This window comes from Sander lucioperca, chromosome 21 (genome assembly GCF_008315115.2).
Source record: "Sander lucioperca isolate FBNREF2018 chromosome 21, SLUC_FBN_1.2, whole genome shotgun sequence".
NCBI lineage: Eukaryota > Metazoa > Chordata > Actinopteri > Perciformes > Percidae > Sander > Sander lucioperca.
In genome coordinates, this window is record NC_050193.1 from 19,290,555 (window position 1) to 19,317,706 (window position 27,152).

General features: G+C 44.6%; 1 protein-coding gene across 5 annotated transcripts in view; it reads right to left on the minus strand.

Moving 5' to 3' along the window:
* The window catches only part of si:ch211-194b1.1 (protein Wiz), a 62,580-nt gene that overhangs the window by 26,903 nt on the left and 8,525 nt on the right, over positions 1 to 27,152 (minus strand). For 3 of the 5 annotated variants that reach the window (XM_035996523.1, XM_035996521.1, XM_035996525.1), the window contains 7 exons: positions 22,130 to 22,202; positions 20,458 to 20,603; positions 18,700 to 20,355; positions 16,491 to 16,913; positions 9,844 to 10,284; positions 3,408 to 3,527; positions 1 to 348 (listed from right to left, as the gene is read on the minus strand). The exon at positions 1 to 348 is cut by the window's left edge and continues 210 nt beyond it. In XM_035996523.1, the coding sequence (XP_035852416.1) occupies positions 1 to 348; positions 3,408 to 3,527; positions 9,844 to 10,284; positions 16,491 to 16,913; positions 18,700 to 20,355; positions 20,458 to 20,603; positions 22,130 to 22,202 (3,207 nt within the window). The remainder of the gene's footprint in view (positions 349 to 3,407; positions 3,528 to 9,843; positions 10,285 to 16,490; positions 16,914 to 18,699; positions 20,356 to 20,457; positions 20,604 to 22,129; positions 22,203 to 27,152) is intronic. The other 2 variants (XM_035996522.1, XM_035996524.1) reach the window with 2 other exon arrangements.

Sequence of the window (27,152 nt, forward strand, 5' to 3'; positions counted from 1 at the left end):
AGGCGCCACGAGGAGGCGTAGGCGAGGAGGAGGGTGGCACTGCTTTGGCTGCTTTGGCCAGGACTGAGAGAGGGAGGGGTTTCTCGTCTAAGTCCATGTCTCCTAATGCCTCATCTTTCCGAGGAACTGATGGCGAGGGGCTCTCGGCTGGAAGGGGCTGCGGAAGAGACGAGCCGATCTGGCTGTCCGCGTTGCGCTCCTTGGCAAGTTGGTATAGGAGGTCGATGGGTGCCCCGCTGCTCTCTGAAACGCTGACGCCCAGCTGGCGCAAGTGGGAGCGGGCGTGGCTGGACAGTCCCCGTCTGGTCTCAAACTGAGCTCCACACACCTCGCACTTCAAGTCGTGGACTGCAACAGAGGCAAGAACAGCTGGTGAGACATTATACACTGCTTGGTGGTGATGGCGCGGTGGATATGACCATGCCTTTGGTGTGGGAGAGCTGGGTTCGATTCCCACTACGATACATCAACCAATGGCCCAATCCCAAAGTGAGCCCTGAGGACTGAGGACTTAACTGATCCCAGGTGCTGAGTGAGTGAGTGTGTGAGGCCACATGGGCTCAGATAGGTAGCAATGGGATTGGGACAGCACTTCACAAGATCACGTTACCTTGGCGATTAATAACAAAGATGTTGCTGACACTTGCCGGTTTGGGAATTTTCATTTTAAGTTTGTAGCTTTCCACACGGCCAAGGCCCAGGAGACGGCTGCCTGATTCCACGTTTTCAACCTCTTGTTTTACGAGCTGGACGACAGGCTGGTCTGTGCTCCGTGGTCGTGTGGCGTGCTGTTGTTTACATTTGTAATTTCCAGATTTTCCTACGGTCTCCGCGGTAAACATCACAACGCTATGAACTGTGGGTAATTCCCTTTGGTGAAGTCTGCATCGATGCAGACTCACGGAAAGGGCTCAGTAAGTGTGTACTCAAACCATCACGCTCTTTGAAATTCGACATTGGGACAACCCTAAGCCCTTACGAATTTCGCAAGAACGCGCACCAAAGTCTGTGAGTCTGTGAGTCCAGACTTTGGGATTGGGCCAATGTGTCCCTGAGCAAGGCACTTAACCCCTAGTTGCTCCAGAGGTGTGCAACCTATGATATATAGCAATTGTAAGTTGCTTTGGATAAAAGCTAAATGACAGGTAATGTAATGTTTCTTACCCTATGCCGGAGCACCTCAGGGCTGCGGACAATGTTCAGATTTTTTAAGAGAAGGCGCAAGACCCACCTTTTTAACTTCCTAGCTTTTCCGTGCTCAGCTACGTGTTAGTTTTATTGTGTGTATGAGAGAGGGGGTGTGTGTCTGTGGGTGTCTGGGGATGCATTTATGTGATGGGGGGTGGGACGGCAATTGCTTTTAACTGTAATTTTACATGTATGAAAAGTGCTCTATAAATAACGTTTGATTAATTGATCGATTGATAAAGAAGCCTCGTCTTACACATTTTCATTAAGGTCTCAGCGTTAACACGCACATCCTGTTTTCTTTCATTATCTCAGGCTACATCCACACTCCTACGTTTTCATTTTTAAACGGCGTTTTCAGACAAAAACGATATCTGCCCACACTAGATATCAGCTCAGTGTTTAGATCGTTAAGTTGGGAAATAAAACAGTACATACAATACATACATAGAAAGCTTCCCGGAAATATGTTCACTTTCTGGCAGAGAGACAGGCTGCATCTACGCTGCTACGTTTTCATTTTTTAAGCACAATTTTGAGACAGAAGCGATCTCTGTCCACACAAGAGTTTTAGCTCCAGTAGCAGAACTAATCTCGGTCCGTATGAACACGTCTGACATCACATATCACATGACCGTTGGCACACACTGGGCATGTGCGTGTCGGTGTAAACAGGAAGCTGATTGGATGACATTACTTTGTGGTTAAAAATCCTGGATGTATGAGTTAAAAATTTTATTATGTTGGAGACAGACAGACAGGCAGGCAGACAGACAGAACTGTTACTGAAAGGTCTGGAAGCTGACAGACAGACAGACAGACAGACAGACAGACAGACAGACAGACAGACAGACCTGTTACTGAAAGGTCTGTAAGCTACCTAACTGATAAGACTGACAGACAGACAAACAGACAGAACTGTTACTGAAAGGTCTGGAAGCTACCTAACTGATAAGACAGACAGACAGACAGACAGTCAGACAGGCAGACAGACAGACCTGTTACTGAAAGGTCTGTAAGCTACCTAACTGATAAGACTGACTGACAGACAGGCAGACAGGCAGACAGACCTATAACTGAAAGGTCTGTAAGCTACCTAACTGATAAGACTGACTGACTGCGTCCTCGTCTCCAAATGTCTCCGTTTGCGACTACAAAACAACCTCGGAGTCTTCAGACCAGAATGAGGGCAGCAGAGTCTCCAAATGTTAAAGTTAAAGTTAAGTTAAAGTTTTAGGGGCTCGGAAACGCCGGAACAACGTGGACGCGAGGCGTAAACGTAGCAAAATTAGTTTATAACCCTTGTGTTGTCTTTGGGTCAAATTTGACCCATTTTCTAAATGTCTATATCAGAAATATGGCTTTCTTTTTAACTTCCTACTTTTAATTAACCAAAAATAACATGGATGGATGATTCCACACATCGCGCTTCACAAGTACAACAAAAGATCGGATCTCTAATGTCATTGAATTAGTATTGAATATGAGTATTTTGTTACATTTTTTAGCATTTGAAAAAGAAATTGAAAGGTATCCTTGCTGAACGTTGACATATACCAGTCTGGGATTATCCTTCCTTTAATATTAGTCTAAATAATTCATAATTTCTGCTTTTTTAACTCAATGATTAGGTATAATTTCCTATAAATGAGGATTATTATTGACCATGAATTCCAAAAATAAGTGTAAAACTAGTAATAAGTTGGTGTTAGTGGTGTTCATACATGGTAGAGAAAGGAAGTGTAAAACCGCAACAAAAAATAGCACCAAAAACATTGAAAGAAAGCACCAAAAGTGTCGTAAAAATGGACAAACATGTCAGAAAAAGTGTGGATTTTTTTGGTTTGGGCCCGGGAGGACGACAAGTGCACGGACACAAAGTTTGCAAAGCAACAGCAGGTGGCTCAGGTTTTTTTTTCGAGGCCGCAGACGTCCCAGAGGTCATGTCAACTCACTTACCCTTCCTGTCTACATCCTCCCCCAGTCTGCAAGAACACTAGCCAAGTGTTAGAGGTGCTCTCATTAGCTCTTAAACACACTCGTCTACCTCAGAGGATTTCCCCGGGAGACAACCCAACTCTGATGTAGGGCCGCAGACCTATACGGTCAGTTTCATAATCCCCCCCACCACTGGCAGCTTTGATGAGGCTCTGCTGTAGCAAATCCATTCCCCTGGCTGTCAACACTCAGGGTACAGTTCCAGTCTCTCTCTCGCTCACCCTTGGAGTCTGCATCCTCTCCAGGAGAGAGGCCGTCTGACCGGCCGTCGGTTTCCCCCGAGCTCAGAGCATCCGGAGCTGTAAGCTGTAGCTGCTCCTCATCCTCTTCCTCCTCCTCGCCTAAAACATTACAGACAATATCCAGATAAGTGGAGGAATTACAGCTGCAACCAACTAAGCAACTACAATGCTGCTCTTAAGTTTATGAACCCATGCTAAAGTTGACTAAAAAGAGGAATAAAAAATCATCTTTAGGAAATTGATCTTAATGCCTTAATTAAAAAAATGAGGAAAAATCCGACCTTTAAGGACACCAATTTTCTTTGTGAATGAATAATGTATCGTAAATAAATAAATGTTCTTCCTTAAAATACAGGGGGCATAAGTCAGTACACCCCTATGTTAAATTCCCATAGAGGCAGGCAGACTTTTATTTTGAAAGGCCAGTTATTACATGGATCCAGGATACTATGCATCCTGATAAAGTTCCCTTGGTCCCCACATCATCACATACCCTTCACCATACCCCCACATCATCACATACCCTTCACCATACCCCCACATCATCACATACCCTTCACCATACCCCCACATCATCACATACCCTTCACCATACCCCCACATCATCACATACCCTTCACCATACCCCCACATCATCACATACCCTTCACCATACCCCACATCATCACATACCCTTCACCATACCTAGAGATTGGCATGGGGTAAAATCATCTCTCAATGCAAATCAAACCAGCTGTTAGGCTAACTGAAATAACACCATGCCAATCTCTCTATGATTTTTTTTATTCCTCTTTTTAGTCAACTTCAGCATGGGTTCATAAACGTATGAGTGCCACTGTAACTATTTCCACTGTCGATTAATCTGTCGATTTTGTTCTCGATTAATCAAGTAGTTTAGTCTATAAAATGTCAGAAAATGTTTCCCAAAAAGCCCAAGATGACGTCCTCATCAAGTAAAACTTGACACAGTTGAAACTCTGACTACAGCTTGTTAAAGGTGAATATTTTTTAGTTTCTTCTCTCCTCTGGGACAGTAAACAGGGCGCCCAGATAGCTCAGTTGGTACAGCGTGCGCCCATATATAGAGGTTAACTCCTCGACGCAGCGGGAGCGGGTTCGACTCCACCCTGCGGCCCTTTGCTGCATGTCATTCCCCCCTCTCTCTCCTTTCATGTCTTCATCTGTCCTGTCAAAAATAAATGCCCAAAAATGCTCAAAAAAAATATATCTTTGAGTTGTGGACATAACGAGACATTTGAGGACGTCATCTTGGGTTTTTTGGGAAACTGATCCACATTTTTCACCATTTTCTGACATTTTAGAGACCAAACTACTAATCCATTCATCCAGAACATAATCAACAGATTAATGGACAATGAAATAAATCGTTAGTTGCAGCAGCCCTACATGTCTGATTGCTTGGTCTGCAACTTCGGTCCAGACTGAACTATCTCATCAACTATTGGATCAATTGCCGTGCAGTTTTGTAGAGACTAAGGATGGTGATCTCCTGACTTCTCCTCTAGCTCCAGCAGCGCATTAAAATGGGTGATTCTGAGAGAAAGGTCTCTACAAACATGGGATGGATCCACATTAAATTTGGAGCACACATTCATGTTCAACGCATTCTCATTTTCTCCATTTTCTGACATTTTATAACATTAGCACAAAAAGTAAGGAAATTTGTGTTTGGTAGATTATTTCTCTGTGGTAACAATGCTTTTTGGCAATAAATGTTATACTGTTGGAAAGCCTGTTTAGTTCCCTTTCAAATGGTGCCCCATTTGTAAGAAACATGCATTTGTGGGATGAGCAGCAGCGCTGAGTATGGGGGTTGCGCCCATGAACAATTTGCAAAATCTTCTCTGCCAATGCCAAACAGCTTATTCTACCATTGACATGTTTGGTGTTTGGTGGATTGGATGATTGAAGTTTGAAGAAACAAGACATATTGGCAATTTAATAATTTATTCATTTCACAAACAGTAGCCTCAGTAGCGTGAGGAAGAACCATACACAGCCACAACAGCCTGGCTCCTCCTCCTCATGCTGGTCACCAGCCTGGTCACACTGCTGTGGGATGGTCTCCCATTCTTCAACCAGCATTGGTCGTAAGTCAGCCAACGTGGTCGTGTCGGTCACTCTGGCACCAACAGCTGATCCCACAAGTGTTCAACGGGGTTGAGGTCAGGACTGCTGGTTGAAGAATGGGACGCCATCCCACAGCAGTGGGTGTTATCAATGGGGCACCATTTGTAAGGGAACTAAACAGGCTTTCCAACAGTATAACATTTATTCCCAAAAAGCATTGTTACCACAGAGAAATAATCTACCAAACACAAATGTCCTTACTTTTTGTGCTAAGTTTAGACAAAACAACTAATCGATTAATCCAGAAAATAAATCGACAATGAAAACAATCCCTAGTTGCAGCGATAATCTGATTTATATATCCATATGCTTCTAAAATAACTCAGCCTTTGAAAAGCATATAAATTAATCTCTGAGTGCATTGAGAATAAATAAAAAGATGCAGGGCTGAGAGCAGAAAGATGTGCGCTCATACAATCAACAGTCCTTTGTAATAACAATGCATTATAACATTTCAATTCCATGAATGGATCCCTGTAAAGAACAGGAGTCCTATAGGTGACTGCACTACTGTATGAAACAAACATGGCAGTCTTGGTTTCCCCCCGCAGCAGTGAGTGAGTGAGGCATTCCTGGGACAAAAGTGCCATTTTCTGCGACAAATCAGTAAATCAGAGAGAGAGAGAGACAGACAGACAATGCTTTCTGTCTGGCTGGGCGGCTCTGCGCTTGTCACTTCATCTCCTGACTGTAAAAAGAGCGATGTGACACCTCGCAGCGCAGCGTTATAACACCAGCTGTTATAATGAAGACAATGCATAATCAGCAGGGCATTTATACACAAAAGAAATGGAAAAATAGAAGATGGGGGGAAAAAATAGGAAACAACCGAGAACTCCACTTTGTATCCCTTCAGTCTGAGTGACACTAAGCAAGCAGATACTCCCCAATAAAAGAGATTTCTATTTGATTTCATGTATTTATTTAGCACGTGTGTAAAAACAACAACAACAATGATGCATTTAGGAGACATAAGTTAAAAAAACATGCAAATGTGGATGGAAACCCAGAAATGATTCGCATTTTGGGTTCCCTTAGAATAATTCAACGATAGGTAGGATATAGTAAATAAAAAAAAACATATAATGTATGAAAAAGGGGACAGAAGAGAGGAAGTTAAATGCACCGGAGGAGAGAAAATAAAGAGTGAAGGAAGAGAGAAAACACACACACACACACACACACACACACACACACACACACACACACTTAAGGTGATACTTCGATTATATGGGCTACTTCGTTGATCCGGGTAAGTTGGAATAACATTACTCTGGCTGTGTGCTCGCTTTCAGTGCACAAAGTTACAGCTAGCAATCTCACGCTTATTTTAAAACTACAAAAACGTGCACACATGCGTGCACTTGAAAGCACAGCGTGTCCTCGCCTGCTCTATCAAAAAAAAAAAAAAAAAAAAAAAAAAAATCAAAGCAAAAGTAAAATGGCGAAGATTGGGCAACTGTAGGTAATTTTAGAGATCTGCAGGCTGCAGCATTGGAAATACTGGACGTCATCCAGGCAGACGTGCACAATGAGAGAGAAAGCCCACACACACATTCACAACTGTTAACGACACACACGGCTCAGAAACAATCAATAGTTTGGTTTATGCGCGTTTAAAAACGAGAACAACCGAGACGAACCCAATGAGCGTCTTTACGCTTTCTGACATGTCATGGGCTGCTACCTGCACGGCTGCGCGCGGCACTGCTTTTCTTCACATAGTCTCACATGATGGAGACTTTTAACGGCTGTAGTCTGCTGTGACGGAGAGACGCGGCGCGGCGCCGTGTGATCCGAGGGGGCGCGCGGTACTCACCGGTCCCCAACCGCAGTGCACCGGACTCCCCGGCAGCTGAAGCCCAGGCAGTTCGTCCGCTATTGTTTGGGTCTACGGGGAGGTGGAAGCAGCCATTTTGCCCCCATATGCACCGCTAAGCTAAGGCGTGACCAATCGAGTGGAGGCGGAGGGTTAGGATGAATGCACCGAGAGAGTGCCACATCAACCGCGGGCATCAGGGTCTCTCTCTCTCTCTCTCTCTCTCTCTCTCTCTCTCACACACACTCTCTCTTTCTGTCTCTCTCTCACACACACACACACTCTCTCTCTCTTTCTGTCTCTCTCTCACACACACACTTTCTCTCTGTCTCTCTCACACTCACACAGTCTCTCTCTCTCTCTCTCTCTCTCTCAAGGCTGATTTTCTTCAAGAGCCACCATCCTGATTCAAACACTTCACATGTTACATTTTATTTTTTTAAATTTAATCTCATTCTCTCTGTCTGTCTCACACACATGGATGGACTACTGGACGGGCGGGCCTACCGGTCACAGGTCCAGGGGCCCAAGGGGTCAGAGGTCCTAATCGTAAAAAAAAACGATCAAAAAAGAGACGCTAAATGACCTCAAACCTACACAAAACGACTAGCGAGATGCAAAATGACCACACGATGCAAAATGACCAAAAATAGATCCAAAACAATCACAAAGAGATGCTAAATGACCACAAACCTACACACAATGACTACACAGAGACACACAATGACTACACAGAGACACACAATGACTACACAGAGACACAAAATGACTACAGGGATGCAAAATTACCAAAAAGGGATGCAAAACGACTTAAAGTAGATTGGGGCCCATTGTCTCATAATCCATCCATGCTCACAAACACACACACGCACACACACACACACACACACACACACACACACACACACACACACACACACACAGCATCTAATAAGACTGGGTATCGTTCAAACATTTTTTGATACCTGTAGCAATACCGATACCATGACTTCGATACATACATTATGGTAAAACAAATTACATTTTTCAGCTCCTTTACAGATACAGATACAGATAATAACTATCAAACACATCAGCAACCAACAGCATGCCCACACAAACAATAACTACGGTGCATTACTGACACACTGACACACCGAGCCGAAAATCAGCCGTCTGACAGTCTGGCGAGGTCGGTGACTCGAGTCTGTTGGGTGTGTTCGTGCCGTCGTCCGTTGGAGGAGCCGTCGGCCTTCATTTTGGCCGATTTGACTTGTTGAATCGGAAGGCGGGCAGTCGGACTCAATGACCAATCTGATTGGTGGAGAGCTAACCCGGAAATGACGAGTGGGACGAGCATGACGAACGCCTCTCAAAATCTGACGAAAATCTTTTAAACTGACCTTTGTTGATCTGAAATGAAGACAGATTCAGCAACTGCACGGCCTATTTCTCTCTTCAAATGTTTTCAGAAACACGTTTCAGTGAACGAGATCGTATTCCGAACGAGCCGCCATTATGGTCGGTTTTTGAAATTCGGTAGAAGCCAGACCCACGTGAGGCGTTCGTCCAATCAGCTGCCGGTTTTAATTTTTTGGGCGACAATCCAGATTAGCGCCGCCTGCTGTTATGGAGACGTATTACGTCTCGCGCACGAGCAGAGCGTACGCTCAAGTCGGCGTCTCTTCAGTGTGTTCTGAGGAACTTTTTGGACCTCAGAGACCCGACTGAACAGCCCGACTGCCTTTTCTGCCGACGGTCGGCCGTCAGGTTGGTGTATCAGAGCCTTAAGGAGGGATCAGGGGTGGGGCTAGAAGGGGGGCATGGGGTGGCACCGGCCCCCCTGAAATATGATTGGCCCCCTCGTGGATGTACAATTTTTTTTAAATGAAAACAAGTGAAATTAATTGTAGGAGCCATTTATATCTACTTTTTTTGGTTAGGTTAATTTAGTTAATATTTATTTTAGCCACTTAGGGGAGTATTGCATTGGGTGTGGTATGTCACTGTGAACTGGGTATATCTACAGGTGTGGCAATCAGTGAGGGCAAGGTGTGGATGGCGGGGAACACACGGTTCTTACCGTAGCCGAGCGAGCACCCTCTCCACCAACAATAAGCCACAGCACTTTAGTAATCACCACTGGGTGAAGTACTATTTTATGTGAAATACCCTTTTTTCTACTTTTATAATAAACGGGAACACCACCCAAAGAGAACTAATGATCTTTTTGCTACGCGTTGAGAACACCATGCCATCCATACCGAGGCTTATAGGATAGCTTCAACATTAATAATGAATGTGATATATTTTTTTGCAGAATTACATTGTGTTGTTCTAGTCTATCCAATATTTCCTATATTTCTAACAGGTTTTCTATACTGTATTCTGATAAAATACTCCCCCTGACACACACACAGGCCCCCTTTTACTTATTATTGGGAAGGATGAGAAATATAAACTTACCGTTACTCTCTTCTTCAGCGTCCTTCTGCTTGCAGTGTTGAGGAGACGCCGAAGTAACAGCATCAGTAACGGCAGCGCTTGGCATCCTTTCACTCGTCTCCTCCTCTAGCTTTACCTCGACGATTCTCTCCCCTTCCTCCTCATCTTCCTTCTCCTCCTCCTCCTCCTCCTCCTCCTCCTCCTCCTCCTCCTCGTCTTCCTCGCCCTCGTCCTGCGAGGAGCAGGGGCTCCGAGGTGGAGCCGTGGGGATCACCAGATCGGGCCGCCTGGAGAATAACTCCCTCAGGATATGGATCGGCGAGATGGTAACGTCCCAGTTGGTGATGCCAAAGTCGCGGAGGTGGGCGCGGGCGTGGCTGGACAGGCCGGCCCGGGTGTCGAAGCCGGCGCTACAGAACTCGCAGTGCATCACGCTGAATGTGTCCGGGTCAAAGTTGGCAACTGTGGAGAGGACAGGCAATCAAAAAGGAAGTGTAGACTGTAGGGCTGCAGCTATCGATTATTTTAGTAATCGAGTATTCTACTGATTATTCCATCGATTAATCGGATAAGAAATACTTTTTTTTTATTGAAGAGCAATAATAAACAATAGTTTGGTTAAATTTTCGGAAAAAGCTAAATTTTTGTTGCCTACATTGCTTACAATATCCTCTCTCAAAAAACTAAACATATGAAGTGCATTTAAGTGCCATATTACATTGTAAAATTTTTAAAAGATAACATTTTCTGAAATGACATCAACCTCACACTAAGGCGTACATTAAACATACATAAACATGACCTTAAGTTGTGCAACTTAACTTTCAGAACTACAAGTTTCATGCTGAGACTGATCTGTATATAGGCCTATATGTAAATATATGTAAATATTAATTATACTCAATCTATTTTAATTTATATATATATATATATAATATATATAAATGTATATATAATATATAAATTAAAATAGATTGAGCTCTGTTACACTTATGCTAGTAGATCGTTGATCAGCTGTTTCTCCATGAAGAGAGTGAGTGAGAGAAAGTGGTGCGCAACAATCAGCTGTTTTTCCGAAGGGATAGTCAACAAGTCGGCTCTTTAGATCAGACTGTGGTCTCCGCTACGTATTTTCTTGTCTTTGTTTTTGGTAGTTGTTGTGTTTGGTGTAGTTTCATCATCCATACAACTCTGTGATTTACTTTTGTCGGGTCCGCTTCGTGGAATGGATGATTAAGTTAGACTTGATGTTTTCTGTTGAGATGCTGAAGCATTGACGTCGTGATATTATTGTGCTAAGCTAGTTCGGTTTTTCAGTAGACACACTGTCCAGAGTTCTCGTTTTAACTACGTTTGAACTGATTCCAAACTTTGGACACTTTCTGTGGTTTTCTCCAGCCGGTCTCTTCTCTCAGCCTCTCACTATTTACGCTCTGGCGTGTGCCGCCCGCAGACTGAGCAGCGTCTGGTGTGCGACAATAATAATGATCCGTGTGGAAACACGGTCCGTCAGCAACACAACGTTGGTAACGCTGATTTAACGAAGCTTCGAGGCAAATCATTTTGCATCGAGGATTTTTTGTAATCAAATTATTCGAGTTATTCGAGGAATCGTTTCAGCCCTAGTAGACCGACAGCTGTAACGTGTTCACAACATTTTGGGCTGTGACCATAGACCACATGTGGCAAACTCCACTCCACGCCAAATACGGCCCCTTGCAGATTTAAATCCGGCTCGTATATCAATTTGGGTTCACAATAAATTTTGGCCCGCCTAGTTGTGCGCCAAACCAAAAACACAGGAAAGTGTTTTTTTGAAAACTGCAATTACCTGACAAAGCAGAATATGGCAGATTTGCCGACTCTGAGACTCAGAAATTCCCAGAGAAGCAGAGAGAGAGTTTTCATATTCAGGCTGTGAAAACAGGCTGTTGTTAAAAAAATGTAATCAAAGTTTTGCTTGATTTGGCATTACACAAGGAAGTTTACGATGCCTTCAAATTGGCACAGTAGATATGGCTGCGAAACGACCGGAAGTCATTCATTTCTTCTGGAGATCGCAGACTGCACGCAAACAGGTCCGAGCCGATGCGAACGAGTGCGGTGCGAAAAAAATCGTGTCCGTTGGTCATCCGGATGCACAACCCGTTCTCACTCCGATCTCATAAAATACGAACGTTTGGACAGTGGCTGTCAGCGTCTGAAGCGACGCAAAAAAGCGTCCTTCAGCGTGTTTGTAGAACGTACCGGGGAGAGCAGCAGCTACACGGGGTTTGAAAATGACGTAACACTAACGGTAGGTTTCCACACAGCGAAACACAAAGCGAATTTCGGCCAGCGAAATATTGCCTCGGGGGCGTGGTCGCAAAAAACGACACGCCAGACTGCAACAGAACAGCGGCTGCTAGGCAGCTAGCAGAGAGGGTTGAAGCTAGGTAGCATAGGTAGCTAGCAGAGAGGGTTGAAGCTAGGTAGCATAGGTAGCTAGCAGAGAGGGTTGAAGCTAGGTAGCATAGGTAGCTAGCAGAGAGGGTTGAAGCTAGGTAGCATAGGTAGCTATCAGAGAGGGTTGAAGCTAGGTAGCATAGGTAGCCAGCAGAGAGGGTTGAAGCTAGGTAACATAGGTAGCTAGCAGGTAGTTTGCTAGCAAGCTATCGCTGCTATTGTAGCTCGTGAAATCTGTGTTGATACAAGCGTCAATGTTCGCCAACAAAACATGTAATCAAACAAATGCACAAGTAGCCTAGCTGCCTGGCTAGGCTTACAATGAAATCCAATGTCTGAACATGCTAGCGATTAGCCTGTCGGCTAGCTGAAAAGTTTGAGTGTTTAAACCAAGCCCCCAGGAAGAGCGCCGAGTCTAATGGCGTTTTTCCATTACATGGTACCTGCTCGACTCGCCTCGACTCTACTCGCCACTCGGCACACTGTGCGTCCGTTTTCCATTGCAGATTTTAGTCCCGCCTCAGCGTGGCTGGTCGTTATGCCGGCTCGACGCACACACCAACGCACAAGTATAAACATCAGACCACTTGAGCTTGTTTTATAGTTCTGTGGAGGCTCCACGCAGAGCTTTCGCCGTAGCCTGTGTAATATGTGACCTGATGTATACATTTGTCAGCTGGTGTGTGCGTCGAGCCAGCATGTGTGTGTGTATGTAGGATACAGCGAAAGCTCTGCCTGGACTGGAGCCTCCGCAGAACTGAAACAAGCGGCGCCACAGTAAACTGCCGTGACCTAACACAGAACGTGGAAGGTGTGTTGTTGCCAGAAGACACATTTTGTTTCAGAAGAAGCTGGAGGCAGCAACAAAAAACACAGCTGGCTAAACTGTTTAAAAATAGCGGGTTTGTTCAGGACACCCCCGTCTGTCGCTTTCACGTCACCTTTTCGGCTCGCCTCAGCTCGCTGGGAACCTCGACTGAGGAGGTACTAAAAAAAGTACCTGTTAGCAGGTACCAGGGACTTTTTTTCATAATGGAAAACCAAAAAAGGCGAGTAGAGTCGAGGCGAGTCGAGCAGGTACCATGTAATGGAAAAGCGCCATAAAAGCCACCATGGGCTTAGCGGATAACGGTGGTACTGCACCCCATGGCCCAGAAAGACTTTTCACATAGACTTTGCATGGCGAAGAAACGTCTATATTTCAGAGGATAATTTGTTTCTGGGTATATCAACTTACCAGCCCGAACACTGAAAGGGTCCTTGTTTAAAACGTTACGTTTTTAAAATTTTTAACATTCACTAGAAGCGAATCCAGAATTATTAAATTTGGCATGATGTAATAATGGATATAGCTAATGGTTGTAATTCACCATGTGTTCTATGAATACGTCCATGGTATTATCTTATGAAGTCATGATACATCCCAGGGATGTATGTAGCTGCTGTAAAGCCTGTTAGCTACGTGGATGTAACGTCATTAGCGTTTCCCAAACTGGCGGGCTATCGGCTAGCTAGCTAGTTGCTAACATCAGGGGTAGCTAGCATGGCTGTATTAAGATCTATACATAGCTAGCTATATGCCTACATAACGTTACTACAGACATAGTGATTACATCGCCTTGGTTCTCTCTTATGATCCATCCGAGGGCTGTATGCTGTAAAGCTTGTAACGTTAGCTGAAGCCATGGATGAGCTCTGTTCACCAAACTGCAGGCTAACAGCTAGCTAGCGCTAGTTAGTAGGTAGCTAGCTAGTAGCACAACATAATTATTAAATCTCCTTGGTTGTCTAGCTAAATACATCTATCGTTTATTTAGCTAAGCATGTAAACGATAGGGAACAACGAAAACACAGTGTTTAACGTTAGTGAATATTTTAGACAATGAAAACAGCGAGTTCATGAGTTCGCCACTTGTAAGAGACACGACAGAGAAGCTCATGAACGCGCATGTTGCTACCGGTTGCTACGACAACGAAAAACAAATTGTTGCTAGTGCGCATGCCCATCGTGAGCCAACCAGCGTTATGGGCCAACAATGCGGAAGAGCCGAGCTCCATGTTTGCTTTATGTGCTTTTGAGCAACTCTCATTGGAACGTACGGAGCTTCCCGCCGAACACTGGATCCAGTTCTCCTAATACATCCATGGTTTAAACTAACATCTCCAGTGGTCTATTTAGAAGTGTATGTGCCCTGACTACGTTCCTGTGTCATAGAAATCACAATTCATGTTGATATAAGTACCAATGTTTGTGTAGAAACATTTTAATGACATACTAATGTTCATGATACAGCTCTGATAACCTCCGCCATCTTGGTCAGACTTTTTTTGTAACTCCCGCCTCCAAACACAAACACGCGGACCTGATTGGTTCTTGAGTGGTCCTCATTTGAATAAAGTTAAACTTTTGTCAACTTTGTTCTGCTCCCCTCGGCGATTCGCTCTCATCTCGCCCAATCAGGGCGGATATCGTCTCCATTCAACCTCAATGAGAGCAAAACGAAATTTCGCTGTGTGGAAACCTACTGTTAGAGCGACTACGGTAGCTAGTATGAAAGGCCGAAATTCCTCGTAGGGATGTTGGTTGGGGGGGTGGATGGGTCAAACACAGGACTTTCACCAGGAGACTGGGGATCGTGTCCCGCTTGTCACGTTTCCTAAAGTCACTTTCTTCTTTTCCTAAACCCAACCGTCCCGTAGTTCTCGCGAGTCACGGAAACGTAATCCCACCCACGACCTTCTCCTAAACATAACTGCGTCAAAAGGGACGCCAATAGTCCCGACCAAGCGCGTTTAGATAAAGTGCGTTATATGGCGCTAAAGGAGACTTTTAGCATCAATAACAACAACAAAGATCACCTGACCAAGCGTCCGTATTTTACGAGATGGGAGTGAGAACCTGTTGGGATGCGTTAAAAAAGTTGAACTCGTACGACAGGCAACGGACGGTTCCTGTCCGACAATCCGAGCAGAAGTTAGTGTTGCTATGGTACTGATAAATAACGTAACGTTAATCATAACGATATGTTGTCATGTAATCGATTAATTTTGGAGTATGAGGAAAGTTCTTCCGTGCAGAAACAATGCATACAATACCTGCTATAGCTAAGTTGGTTAGCAACAGACATCGAACTACTGACATTATATATATATATATATATATATATATATATATATAGTTGATATTATACCACTATATCACATTTAACCGACCTGACATATCAACGTCCTGGGCAGCAGCAGCCTTTCTGTTTATATGTCTATAGCCCTCAGATGAGAGGTCATAGAGAAATGGACATTTGGACACTGACAGATTCTAGTCTCTCCACCACTTTTTTTCTACTCGCTTCCGGCACTTTCAACGGTGTAGTACGACATCCACTGGGGGCGCATTGCGTATTACGGAGCTGATTTCAAGTGCCAGTGTGAAGGCGGCGTTAAGGCGGCTACACACCGAGCCGATAGTCGGCCATCTGACAGTCTGGCGAGGTCGGTGACTCGAGTCTGGTCGGTGTGTTCCGTGCCGTCGTCCGTCCGAGGGGCCGTCGGCCTTCATTTTGGCTGATTTGACATGTATAAATCGGCGGGGCGGGCACTGCCGTCAGTCAGACTCAATGACCCATCTGATTGGTGGAGAGCTAACCAGGAAACGGGGAGCGGGATGAGCGTGACTAGAGTCTCTCAAAATCTGACGAAAATCTTTTAAACTGACCTTTGCTGATCTGAAATGAAGACAGATTCAGCAACTGCACGGCCTATTTCTCTCTTCAAATGTTTTCAGAAACACGTTTCGGTGAACTATTTTAGTCCAATATGAGATCGTATTCTGAACGAGCCGCCATGACAGTCTGGCTTTGAATTTCTGGAGAAACCAGACCCACGTGACGCGTTCGTCCAATCAGCTGCCGGTTTTCATTTTTGTGCGACAATACAGATTAGCGCCGCCTGCTGTTATAGAGACGTATTACGTCTCGTCTCTTCGGTGTTCTGAGGAACTTTTAACCGATTTGGGGAGACTGATCAGTCACACTGGCTTTACTGCCGACGTTTGATCGTCGGCTCTGTGTGTCCGGACCTTAAGTGAGATGACTATATGAGACATGCAATAATTGAGTCAAAGATATTTTACTTTTTCGATGAAATAAAAGCATCTCAATAAACTATACATGTCTGGCCCTTGATGCAATTCTCTTTTTCCAGTGTGGCCCTTAGCGACCACTGACCTTTTTTCTTTTTCTTCTGATAGGAGAACTTCTTCTCAATCGCTTTGACTTCCTCGGGGGAAATGAAGTGCCGCACATTGTAGCTGACGCCCACTCGGTTCAGGTGGCCTCTCACGTGATTGGCGAGCCCGATGCCGTTGTGAAATCGATCGGGGCAGTAGGGGCATTTCCTCTCCACGCCCCTGAGCGACTCCAAGTCCGCATCCATCTCGTCTGGGTCTTCATCCAAGATGCCCTCTGAAAGGAAACGTCGCACACGTTCCTCGTCATCGCTGTCACTTTCTGCCGGAGCGGCCGTAACGCGATGGCTCCGCCTCAAACAGAAACCCCTCCCATCTTTCTCCACGTCCAGCTCGTCCTCCTCCTTCACACACTTCTCGGGAGGGAGCGATAACGTAGCACTCTGCTGTGCGGAGCAGTCATCTATAGAAAGAAAGAAAATCAATCCTGAAAAAACTCCTCGATCCATCGATATACACATTCTGCACATTCTGTGGACTGGGATATAAATTCGGCCCTGGCAATTCCGTCTCTTACCGACCCAATTTCAGACGGGAACATGCTTTATAATTGCAAATACCAGCCTCACGTGAGATTATAGCAGCATGAGGTGTACTTACAGGCTTTCATAATTAAATAATACACACACTGGAGCAACTCATAAAAATAAACCACTATGGCACCATCTTAGAATAGAATGAAAATGCTTGCATATTTAAATCAGTATTACATACTTAAACACCCAAAACACAAAGACATAGTGGACCAGATGTGAGCTTTTATTTTGAAAATTAGAAGCCTGACGGCACCAGACGGGACGCTGCAGGCTGCAGCCAGAAAGTTTTGCATATGTTTGTCAAACTAGTGTGATACGCCAGTGTTGCTGCATTTTTTTCTTTTTTCCAGAGGCCCAAATCGGCCCACGAGAGTGCATCGGCCCGTTTGGCATTCGCCAGAACAGCCATTGCCAGTCGGCCTATGCCTGGACCTTCTGCGTCGAGGAGTAAACCTCTGCATACGTGCGCCTGCTCTACCAACTGAGCTAACCCGGCCTCCCTTTTCTTATGCTAAACAGCTATTTTGTATATACACTGAAAATTATAAACGCAGCACTTTTGTTTTTGCCCCCATTTTTCATGAGTTGAACTCAAAGATCTACGACTTTTTCTATGTACACAAAAGGCTTATTTCTCTCAAATATTGTTGACAAATCTGTCTAAATCTGTGTTAGGGAGCACTTCTCCTTTGCTGAGATAATCCATCCTCCTCACAGGTGTGGCATATCAAGATGCTGATTAGACAGCAGGATTATTGCACAGGTGTGCCTTAGGCTTGACACTATAAAAGGCCACTCTAAAATGTGCAGTTTTAGGGCGTTTTCACACCTGTAGTTGGTTTGCTTTGGTCTGAATCAGTTGGTGAGTTAGTAAACTTGGAGCGATTTGCCCTCGGTCGGTTTGGTTTGGTTTCACACCTGGAAAAATCCAAGCGTACCAAAATGCGTCATTACAAATCAAGCAAGAACGTCCAGCCCTCTTATTGGTCGGATATGTCTGGGGGCGGGAGCAAGAAAGTAAATACAGGAAGAAGGTCCTGTGTTCTGGTCTAGTGGTCAAACGAGCTCATTTCATTAAAATTATCAGACATTATTTCGCAAGAGACGTGACTACGTCTGCTCTGGTCACCGAGACTTCGCTCTGCTCTGCCGGCGTCTGTCTCCAACTTTAGCAGAAGCTGGTTTGGCCTTTTATAGTGTCAAGCCTAAGGCACACCTGTGCAATAATCATGCTGTCTAATCAGCATCTTGATATGCCACACCTGTGAGGAGGATGGATTATCTCAGCAAAGGAGAAGTGCTCCCTAACACAGATTTAGACAGATTTGTCAACAATATTTGAGAGAAATAAGCCTTTTGTGTACATAGAAAAAGTCGTAGATCTTTGAGTTCAGCTCATGAAAAATGGGGGCAAAAACAAAAGTGCTGCGTTTATAATTTTGTTCAGTATATTTGTTTCTGTATGTATTGTTTATTTCATATTAATGTTTAATATGTTTATTTGTGTATGTATGCACCAACCACCAAGGCAAATTCCACGTAAGTGTAACTTACTGTGGCAATAAATATATAATAAAAATATATAATAATGATTTAGTTAATCGCTGACATCTTGGAAAGCATTCCTGTCTTTAGTCTGACTTTACGTCTCACCTGTGTTGGATCGTGATCTGGTGTGCCGTTTCCCTCCGACAGGCGAGTTGTCGTCGTGTTGTGTACACTCGGTGTCGCGCTCTGTGCTCTGATCTTTGTCCTGCTCTTCCTCTTCACTCCCGGTCAGCTTGCCATCGTCCAGAAACTTGTCCAGATCCGTCCAAGTCTTCCCCCTTCTGCCGAGTCTCCTGTTCCCAGTGCACTTGGACACGACCGCCTGGCTTGGGGGCCGAGCCTCATCGCCGTCTGGCACAGTTCTGTCTTCGGAGGCAGCGGCTTCTGGCTGGCTTTCGCCTCGAATTGCATTGGGCGAGGATCCAGATCCTGGCCCAGAGAAATGTTCAGACTCTAGAGTGGGTTTTGAAATGTGAGCGCTGACATTAGACCTCGAATTCTGGCCAGTTTCATGGGCCTGCGCCCCGTCGATGGACGCCTGTCCTGGGTGAACAAGCTTTTGGTGTTCCCTCATTGCAGTTTGGCTTGAGGTCAGGAAACCACAATGACCACAGGCCAGGGAGGTGGATGCCAAACATGATGGAGAATCAGCCGTGAGAGCGGGTTCTTTCCTGTTGTGGGTCTTGCTGTGATTAGCCAGCGCCTGGGGGGTTCTTGTGCTGAAGTTACACTTGGTGCAGACAAAACGGCGACGGCCAGCGGAAACAGCTCGGGCCTGAGCTGGAGTGTGAATTGAATTCGGAGGAGTTGCGTCAAGAACTGCTGGGACTGCATCTGGTGTTGAAACCGGGGAAAGAGGTGGAGACGTGACTATTTCTGGGTCTGACATTTTGCCAGGAATCGAGGCTGGACTCACATCTTGCATAATAGCTGCGTCCGAGCTTCTGTGCTTCGCCGTCTTACTGTCGAGCTTCTGAATCTCTCTTGCACTGCCATTTTCATTCAGTTTCTCAATCTCCCCTAAGATCTTTAGGCGGGACTCCTGGTGCCGTCTGTGGTGGTCTGACAGTGCGAGCCGATTGGGCAGGTTCCATCCACACTCAACACATCGGAAACGGCCGCCCTTTCCTAAACGCCTGCCCCCCGCTGCACCGCTCTGACAATGCTCTACTATGTGCTCCTGCAGGTGGACCTGCTTTTTGAAGTAAATGCTACACTCCACACAGGTGAAGATTTCTTTGCCTGGCTCTCCCCCCATGTCTTCATTGTCTCTTTTCCCTCCTCTCTCTCTGATGTTCATCGGTTCTTCCACAGCTGCCTCCATAAAGCCGACTTCCTCAAACTCAGAAACCCCTGCACCTCGATTCAGCTGCGCTGTCTCGGTTGTTTTGGATTTCGGAGGACTAACTCCTGCCCACTTGCCAGTCTTGCCAGGCGACGTGTGCTTCAAGGTGCCGAGTCCGGAGAAGGGCCTGAGCAGCACCCTCTTCTTTCTGCACCGCTGAATGAATGTACAATGAGCCCAGGGAGCGGGAGGGGGACTCTCGGGGTCGGAGTCTCCAGGGAAGGTATACACATCTCTCTCAGGCTCCGTGGTTTCGTTTCCCTTGGGCCTCTTCTCTCCCTCATTGTTATCAGCCTCCTCCTCCTCCTCCTCCTCCTCCTCCTCCTCCTCCTCCATTTGGCAACCTTCCTTTGGTTTTACTTTGGACAGAAACAGCTTGGCTCCCTCAGATACGTTCCACGCGTCGCGGTCTGCCACTGGGAAGAGAAAACAGAGAAGTTATGAATGGAAGGAGCCTTTAAGATAAAAAAGAAGGATATCAAGTGTGCAGGCAGATTTGGGTTCTTCCTTATGCTTACAGTCTATCGGGCCAAGCTGAGATGTATTTGGCTCCTCTGTCTTTGTGCTCTCATTGTTTCTGTCGTGCCCCACCACAGGAGGGGACGAGTTAGTCTTGCTACGCAAGTGCTGCTTTTCAGGTTCCTGGTCATCTTCACTATCAAGTCTGGACAGCATCGGAAAGGAAACAGCATTACGCGACATTTCTAACAAGTGAAAGCAGAATCTCTGCCTGAAAACACGTCAAAATGACAGACCTGCAAGCTGTTATTTCTTATTCTCACACTGAAGTTATGTCTGTTTCTCTGGAAAAGATGTGAGTTTTAGCAAACTGTTATCATTCTTGTATAGGGGGAAAACGCTCTTTAAACCAATCTCAACCGTCTCGGGCTAAATAGATAACGGAAGTAGCAGAATGGGAGGATAAAGCCTGACATCCAGCGCGTCTGTCGGGCTTTATACCCACACTGTACATCCGGTAAGCCAGACTAAGTATTCATAGTCTCAGTATATTTAAATTGGATGACTTTTAAGCCAAAAAAATATGGGATACATTATTTCTCCCCCATAATCAAATTCCTTGCAGCATGGAAAGGGCCTTCAAACACGATTTACATCTAAAAGTTGGAAAATGAAAGAGTAACATGCTTTTTTTTTTATGGTTCTGAATACAACAATACATAGAAAGCTTCCTGGAAATATGCATTTGTTCACTTTCTCCGTTTGTGTCCGTCCAGACTACAAAGCAACCACGGAGTTTTCCAACCAAAACGGGGGCAGCAGAGTTTCCAAATGTTAAAGTTATTTAAAGCTGGTTAAAGTTAAAATACTTTTTAGGCACCAACCAAATTGCCTCCATAGTATCAGGTAGGGCTGGGCGATATGGAGACCAAATACCTCGATATCGATACCGCAACGTTATTGTAGCGTTGACTATTGGTGCTTTCACAAAATGTTTACACAATGAGATTTTTGATAATTAATCATCAGTAATGTGGGTATAATGACTAAGTGGGTAAAGGCGAATAATATAACAGTTACAACAGTCTGGTAGGTTCAGATAATGACATCACTTTACTGTAATGCAGCCTTTAAAACCAGGAAAAGACACTAATACCATATTATGATATCGATGTAATATCCATATATTGCCCAACTCTAGTATCAGGTATCGAAAAATGCCTTGTCAGTCAATACCAAATTTCAATACCTAAGGAGCAAATCTCATCAGTGTCAGTGAGCCAATCAGCACGCAGCATGCTTCTACCAAGATCTAATCATGTCTGTGATTGGCTGTCTAACGTTACACGTCGTAGAGGAGCTGATAGATTAAAAGATTTGTGCCGTAATATGTAATGTAAGTAAGTAATGTATGTAAGTTTTATAAAATTGCTATGGAGAAATATATCAACTTTGAATTGCCCTGTTGCTGAAATGTGCTATACACATAAAGCTGCCTTGCCTTGCCATTAAGGAACCGGTATCAAAGTCACGGTATTGGTATCGGGATCGAATATTTTTGATATATTATAGGTGTAAACTTAGCAAAAGATATTTTTTTTCAAACCAAAACGTAGTTGTGTAGATGTAGCCGGTTAGCTTAGCGTAACACAAAGGCTCAGAAACAAGAGGCCTCCTCCTCCTCCTCCTCCTCCTCCTCCTCCTCCTCCTCCTCCTCCTCCTCCTCCTCACCTGAGTCCAGAAGGAGATCCTGGGCTGTGAGCAGCCAGACCGTGAGGGTTAGAAAAGTGCTGTAGCTCCTCCTCTGACACGTAACAGCACACAAAACACACAGGAAGACACAGGAAGACAGAGGAAGACACAGCAACATCACTTCACAGCTCAACAGTTACAATCAGGGCTTTAAATTAGGGGTGCACCATTCAGAAAATGTCACGATTCAATATCCATTTTTAGGCTCACGATTCGATTCAAAAATCGATTCTCGATTCCAAAAAATTATTCACAGTATGTAAATGTAGTTACTTTTCCCATGTGTGTATGTATTTATATATATATATATACACATCCCTTCGTACATTCATGTGGATTTTTTATTTAGTATCTTTTATTGTCCATATTATTCATGTGGATTTGTTATTTTTAAAATCTCTCTCTCTCTCTCTCTCTCTCTCTCTCTCTCTCTCTCTCTAATAATTGGTACATTCTGTGGAATGGAGATATTGTACGTTTGTAACCCTGTGGGTAAGATGGTGGTAGGCGGGTGAGTCGGGTTTTTAGTATTAACCTTGTTCAAAAATCAATAAAACATATTTGAAAAAAAAATACTCTACTAGCCATGTTGGCTGGTGACGAAAAACAAGTGAATTTGAAGCCCTGGTTGCAATCCACAGTCAAAGATACAGTGCTACTGAGAGAGACTTCTGACTACATGCAGACTGAGAAACATTGAAAAGGCGATGACAATGATGGGGACACCGATGGCATCGTATGTTAGCTAGATTCACTACGGTAGACATGAGCGTAGCGCTCAATGGTGTTTTAAAGGCCCGGACACACAAGCCGATAATCGGCCGTCTGACAGTCTGGCGAGGTCGGTGACTCGAGTCTGGTCGGTGTGTTCCGTGCCGTCGTCCGTCCGAGGGGCCGTCGGCCTTCATTTAGGCTGATTTGACATGTATAATTGGCGGGGCGGGCACTGCCGGCAGTCAGACTCAATGACCCATCTGATTGGTGGAGAGCTAACCAGGAAACGGGGAGCGGGATGAGCGTGACTAGAGTCTCTCAAAATCTGATGAAAATCTTTAAAACTGACCTTTGTTGATCTGAAATGAAGACAGATTCAGCAACTGCACGGCCTATTTCTCTCTTCAAATGTTTTCAGAAACACGTTTCGGTGAACTATTTTAGTCCAATATGAGATCGTATTCTGAACGAGCCGCCATGACAGTCTGGCTGTGAATTTCAAGAGAAACCAGACCCACGTGGCGCGTTCGTCCAATCAGCTGCCGGTTTTCATTTTTGGGCGACAATCCAGATTAGCGCCGCCTGCTGTTATGGAGACGTATTACGTCTGGTCTCTTCGGTGTTCTGAGGAACTTTCTGGATCAACTCGGGGAGACTGATCAGTCACACTGGCTTTACTGCCGACGGTCGGCCGTCTGGTCGGTGTGTAACGGCCGTCTGTCTGGTTGGTGTGTAATGGCCGTCTGGTCGGTGTGTAACGGCCGTCTGGTTGGTGTATAATGGCCGTCTGTCTGGTTGGTGTATAACGGCCGTCTGGTCGGTGTGTAACGGTCGTCTGTCTGGTCGGTGTGTAACGGCCGTCTGGTCGGTGTGTAACGGCCGTCTGGTTGGTGTGTAACGGCCGTCTGGTCGGTGTGTAACGGCCGTCTGGTCGGTGTGTAACGGCCGTCTGGTTGGTGTGTCAGGGGCTTAAAAGAGAGGCAAACATTGTCAGATTTTACTATACAGATTTGCTATAGCTTAGCGCCGCCTGCTGTTATGGAGACGTACAGTTGTGTTCAGAATAATAGCAGTGTGTTTAAAAAAGTGAATAATGCTCAAAATCCTAGAATAACTTTTAATTCCATAATATCAATGCATTGGGAACACTGCACATTCAATTCCAAATCAAAGCATGACCAAAATTGATCAAGTTGGTGTTATACCTTTACAGAAAGTGAAGAAAAAGGAATATTAGGCTATTCAAAAAAATAGCAGTATTTGCATTTTTCTTTACAAACCCAAACATTTACTGTATGAACTGAAAAATGTCTCAAGGCTTGGCTTTACTTTGAATCACTGCACTAATATTTAGTTGCATAACCAGGGTTCAAAATTAACTTTTTCGTCCACCAGCCAAATGGCTATTCAATATTCAAATTTCACCAGCCACTCAATAGATTACCATTGTTTTTTTGGCTGGTGAGTGTAGCAAATCTACCAGCCACTTGCATATTTTACCAGCATTTGTAGATTGAATAATATGATAATTTGGAACCCTGTGCATAACCATTATTTCTGAGAACTACTTCACATCTGTGTTGCATGGAGTCGACCAACTTCTGGCACCTGTGAACAGGTATTCCAGCCCAGTACCATTGAACGACATTACCCACAATTCCTCTGCATTACTGGGTTTGGCCTCAGAAACAGCATTGTTGATGTCACCCCACAAGTTTTCTATGGCAGGGGTTTTCAAATGTTTTGTGTGTGTGGACCACTATTTGTAATCAAGAATTTCCGCGGACCACCTCATAATACACATAATAAAATATGTCTCCACACAGTCCTGCCTGAATTAATCTGCACCTCTTAATGAATAGGCCTACTAGCACTAAAACTATAACTGGTCATCTCATCAGTACAACAGGCTCGTTAAAAGAGAGTTTACTGCAAACAGCTGCCACTTATTTAATTTATTCATTTACTCAAGCGCCTGAAGCATAATCCGGTTCATCTGAACAACAGGCTTATTTCCATAGCAATGGAGTATTACATCTATAGAGTAATAAGAACACATGGATATAGTCAAAATTTCCAAACTTTGACGATGTTAGGGTTAGGCCCGAGCGCCACTAGCCTATTTTAGTAATCACACAATAACTAGACATTTAAATCAATCAAGAACATATTCTTAACTTGTATGGGAATTTCCTGGTAAAATGAAAGTTAAAAAAACTATTATTTTATATTGCTTTTCCACGGTCCACCTGCAGTACCCTCACGGACCAGTAGTGGGAATGACTGTTCTATGGGATTGAGGTCTGGGGATTGGGCTGGCCGCTCCATAACATCAATCTTCTCATCTGGAACCAAGACTTTGCTCTCTTACTGGTGTGTTCTGGGTCATTGTCTTGTTCAAAGACCCATTTCAAAGGCATTTCCTCTTCAGCATAAGGCAACATGACCTCTTCAAGTATTTTGATGTATTGAAACTGATCCATGATCCCTGGTATGTGATAAATAGACCCAACAGCACAGTATGAGAAACATCCCATAACACCACCATGCTCTACTGTCTTCACAGTGGACTGAGGCTTGAATTCAGTACATGGGGGTCGTCGGACAAACTGTCTGCGGCCCCTAGACCCAAAAAGAACAATTTGTCTCTCATCAGTCCACAGAATGTTGCCCCATGTCTCCTTTGGCCAGTCAATGTGTCCTTTGGCAAATGTCAACCTATCCAGTTCATGTCTTTTTTTCACCAATGGGACTTTGCAGGGGCTTCTAGCTGATAGCTTAGCATCACATAGCCTTCTTCTGATCGTAACAGTACTCACAGGGAACTTTAAGTCTCCTCTGATTTTCCTCGAGCTGATCATTGGTTGAGCCTTTGCCATTTTGGCTATTCTTCGATCCATTCGAATGGTAGTTGACCGTTTTTTCCCACGTCGTTCAGGCTTTGGATGCCATTTCAAGGCATTTGAAATCATTTTGGCTGAGCAGCCTATAATGTTCTGCACTTCTTTATGTTTTCCCCTCTCCAATCAACTTTTTAATCAGAGTCTGCTGTTCCTCAGAGCGATGTCTGGAACGACCCATTTTGCTGAGTATTTCAGTGTGAAATGCACTATAACCAGCATGCACAACATTAGCTTCCTTCCTTAAATATGGGCCATAACTGACACCTGTTTCTTCACAGAATCAATCACCTCACTAACTGAACACAGCACTGCTATTATTTTGAACATGCCCCTTTCAATTACAGATTATTACACAGAATGAGCAGCATGATGTCATGACTGTTGGGTCTGTTGGTTTTCTATGACTCTACAACACTTACTAGGAAATTATTTCCCATGTAGAAATATCACTTCTACCAAAAAAATTGATATATGAGGTTAGTGATGTTGGACTGCTATTATTTTGAACACAACTGTATTACGTCTCGTCTCTTCGGTGTGTGACCAATTTGGGGAGACTGATCAGTCCAACTGCCTTTTCTGCAGAGGGTCGGCCGTCGGCTCTGTGTGTCTGGGCCTTTAAGCCCCCAACATCTCCTTCCAGGCAGCGCTGGGACCGTTGGCTTCAAGGCACCTAACCCTCAGCAGTATATTTTAAATAAGGGCGATGGTTAATTTCTACCTGCAGAGGGGGTCCTATATATATATGTTTTTAACTTTTTTTTAATAATATTTTAAAGATGCCTTGGTTGTCCTTTATAACTTTTATTCTGCCTTATCTATAATTTAATAATTTGATTGTTGATTGCATTGTTGTCAGAGGGCAACAGGAGGGATAAGAGGATGGAAGAATGAAGGGGGGCCGTTGATCCAGGAGTGGGCTTGTGAGACAGCTAGGGGTGGCAGCGTTTGAAAAGATGTCATCTAACCGGTTTTCCAGATTGGATGTCTAGACTAGAAAATGGGGAAAGTACCTGAACTCTGTGGAAGCTCCTAAGAAGCTCTGTGCTGGGGAGAGACGTGTCTGATGGGCTTATGGTGTTGTCATTTGTCACGTTATTTTTAATCTATTGATTCGTGTTCACGGGGACGGTTTTCTCGTTTTTTTCATGGTGGCCAGCACGAAATGGGAACCATCTATTCAGAGGTTGGGTTTAGGAAAAAAACAACAGGGGAAGGACGCCTCACACACCGGGAGACGATCCCCGGTCTCCTGGGTGAAAGTCCTGTGTTTGACCCGTCCTCCCCCCCGACCAACCTCCCTACGCGGACTTTCGGCTTTTCATACCCGTGAACACGAATCAATAGATTAAAAATAACGTGACCATTTCACGAACTGCCGTGAG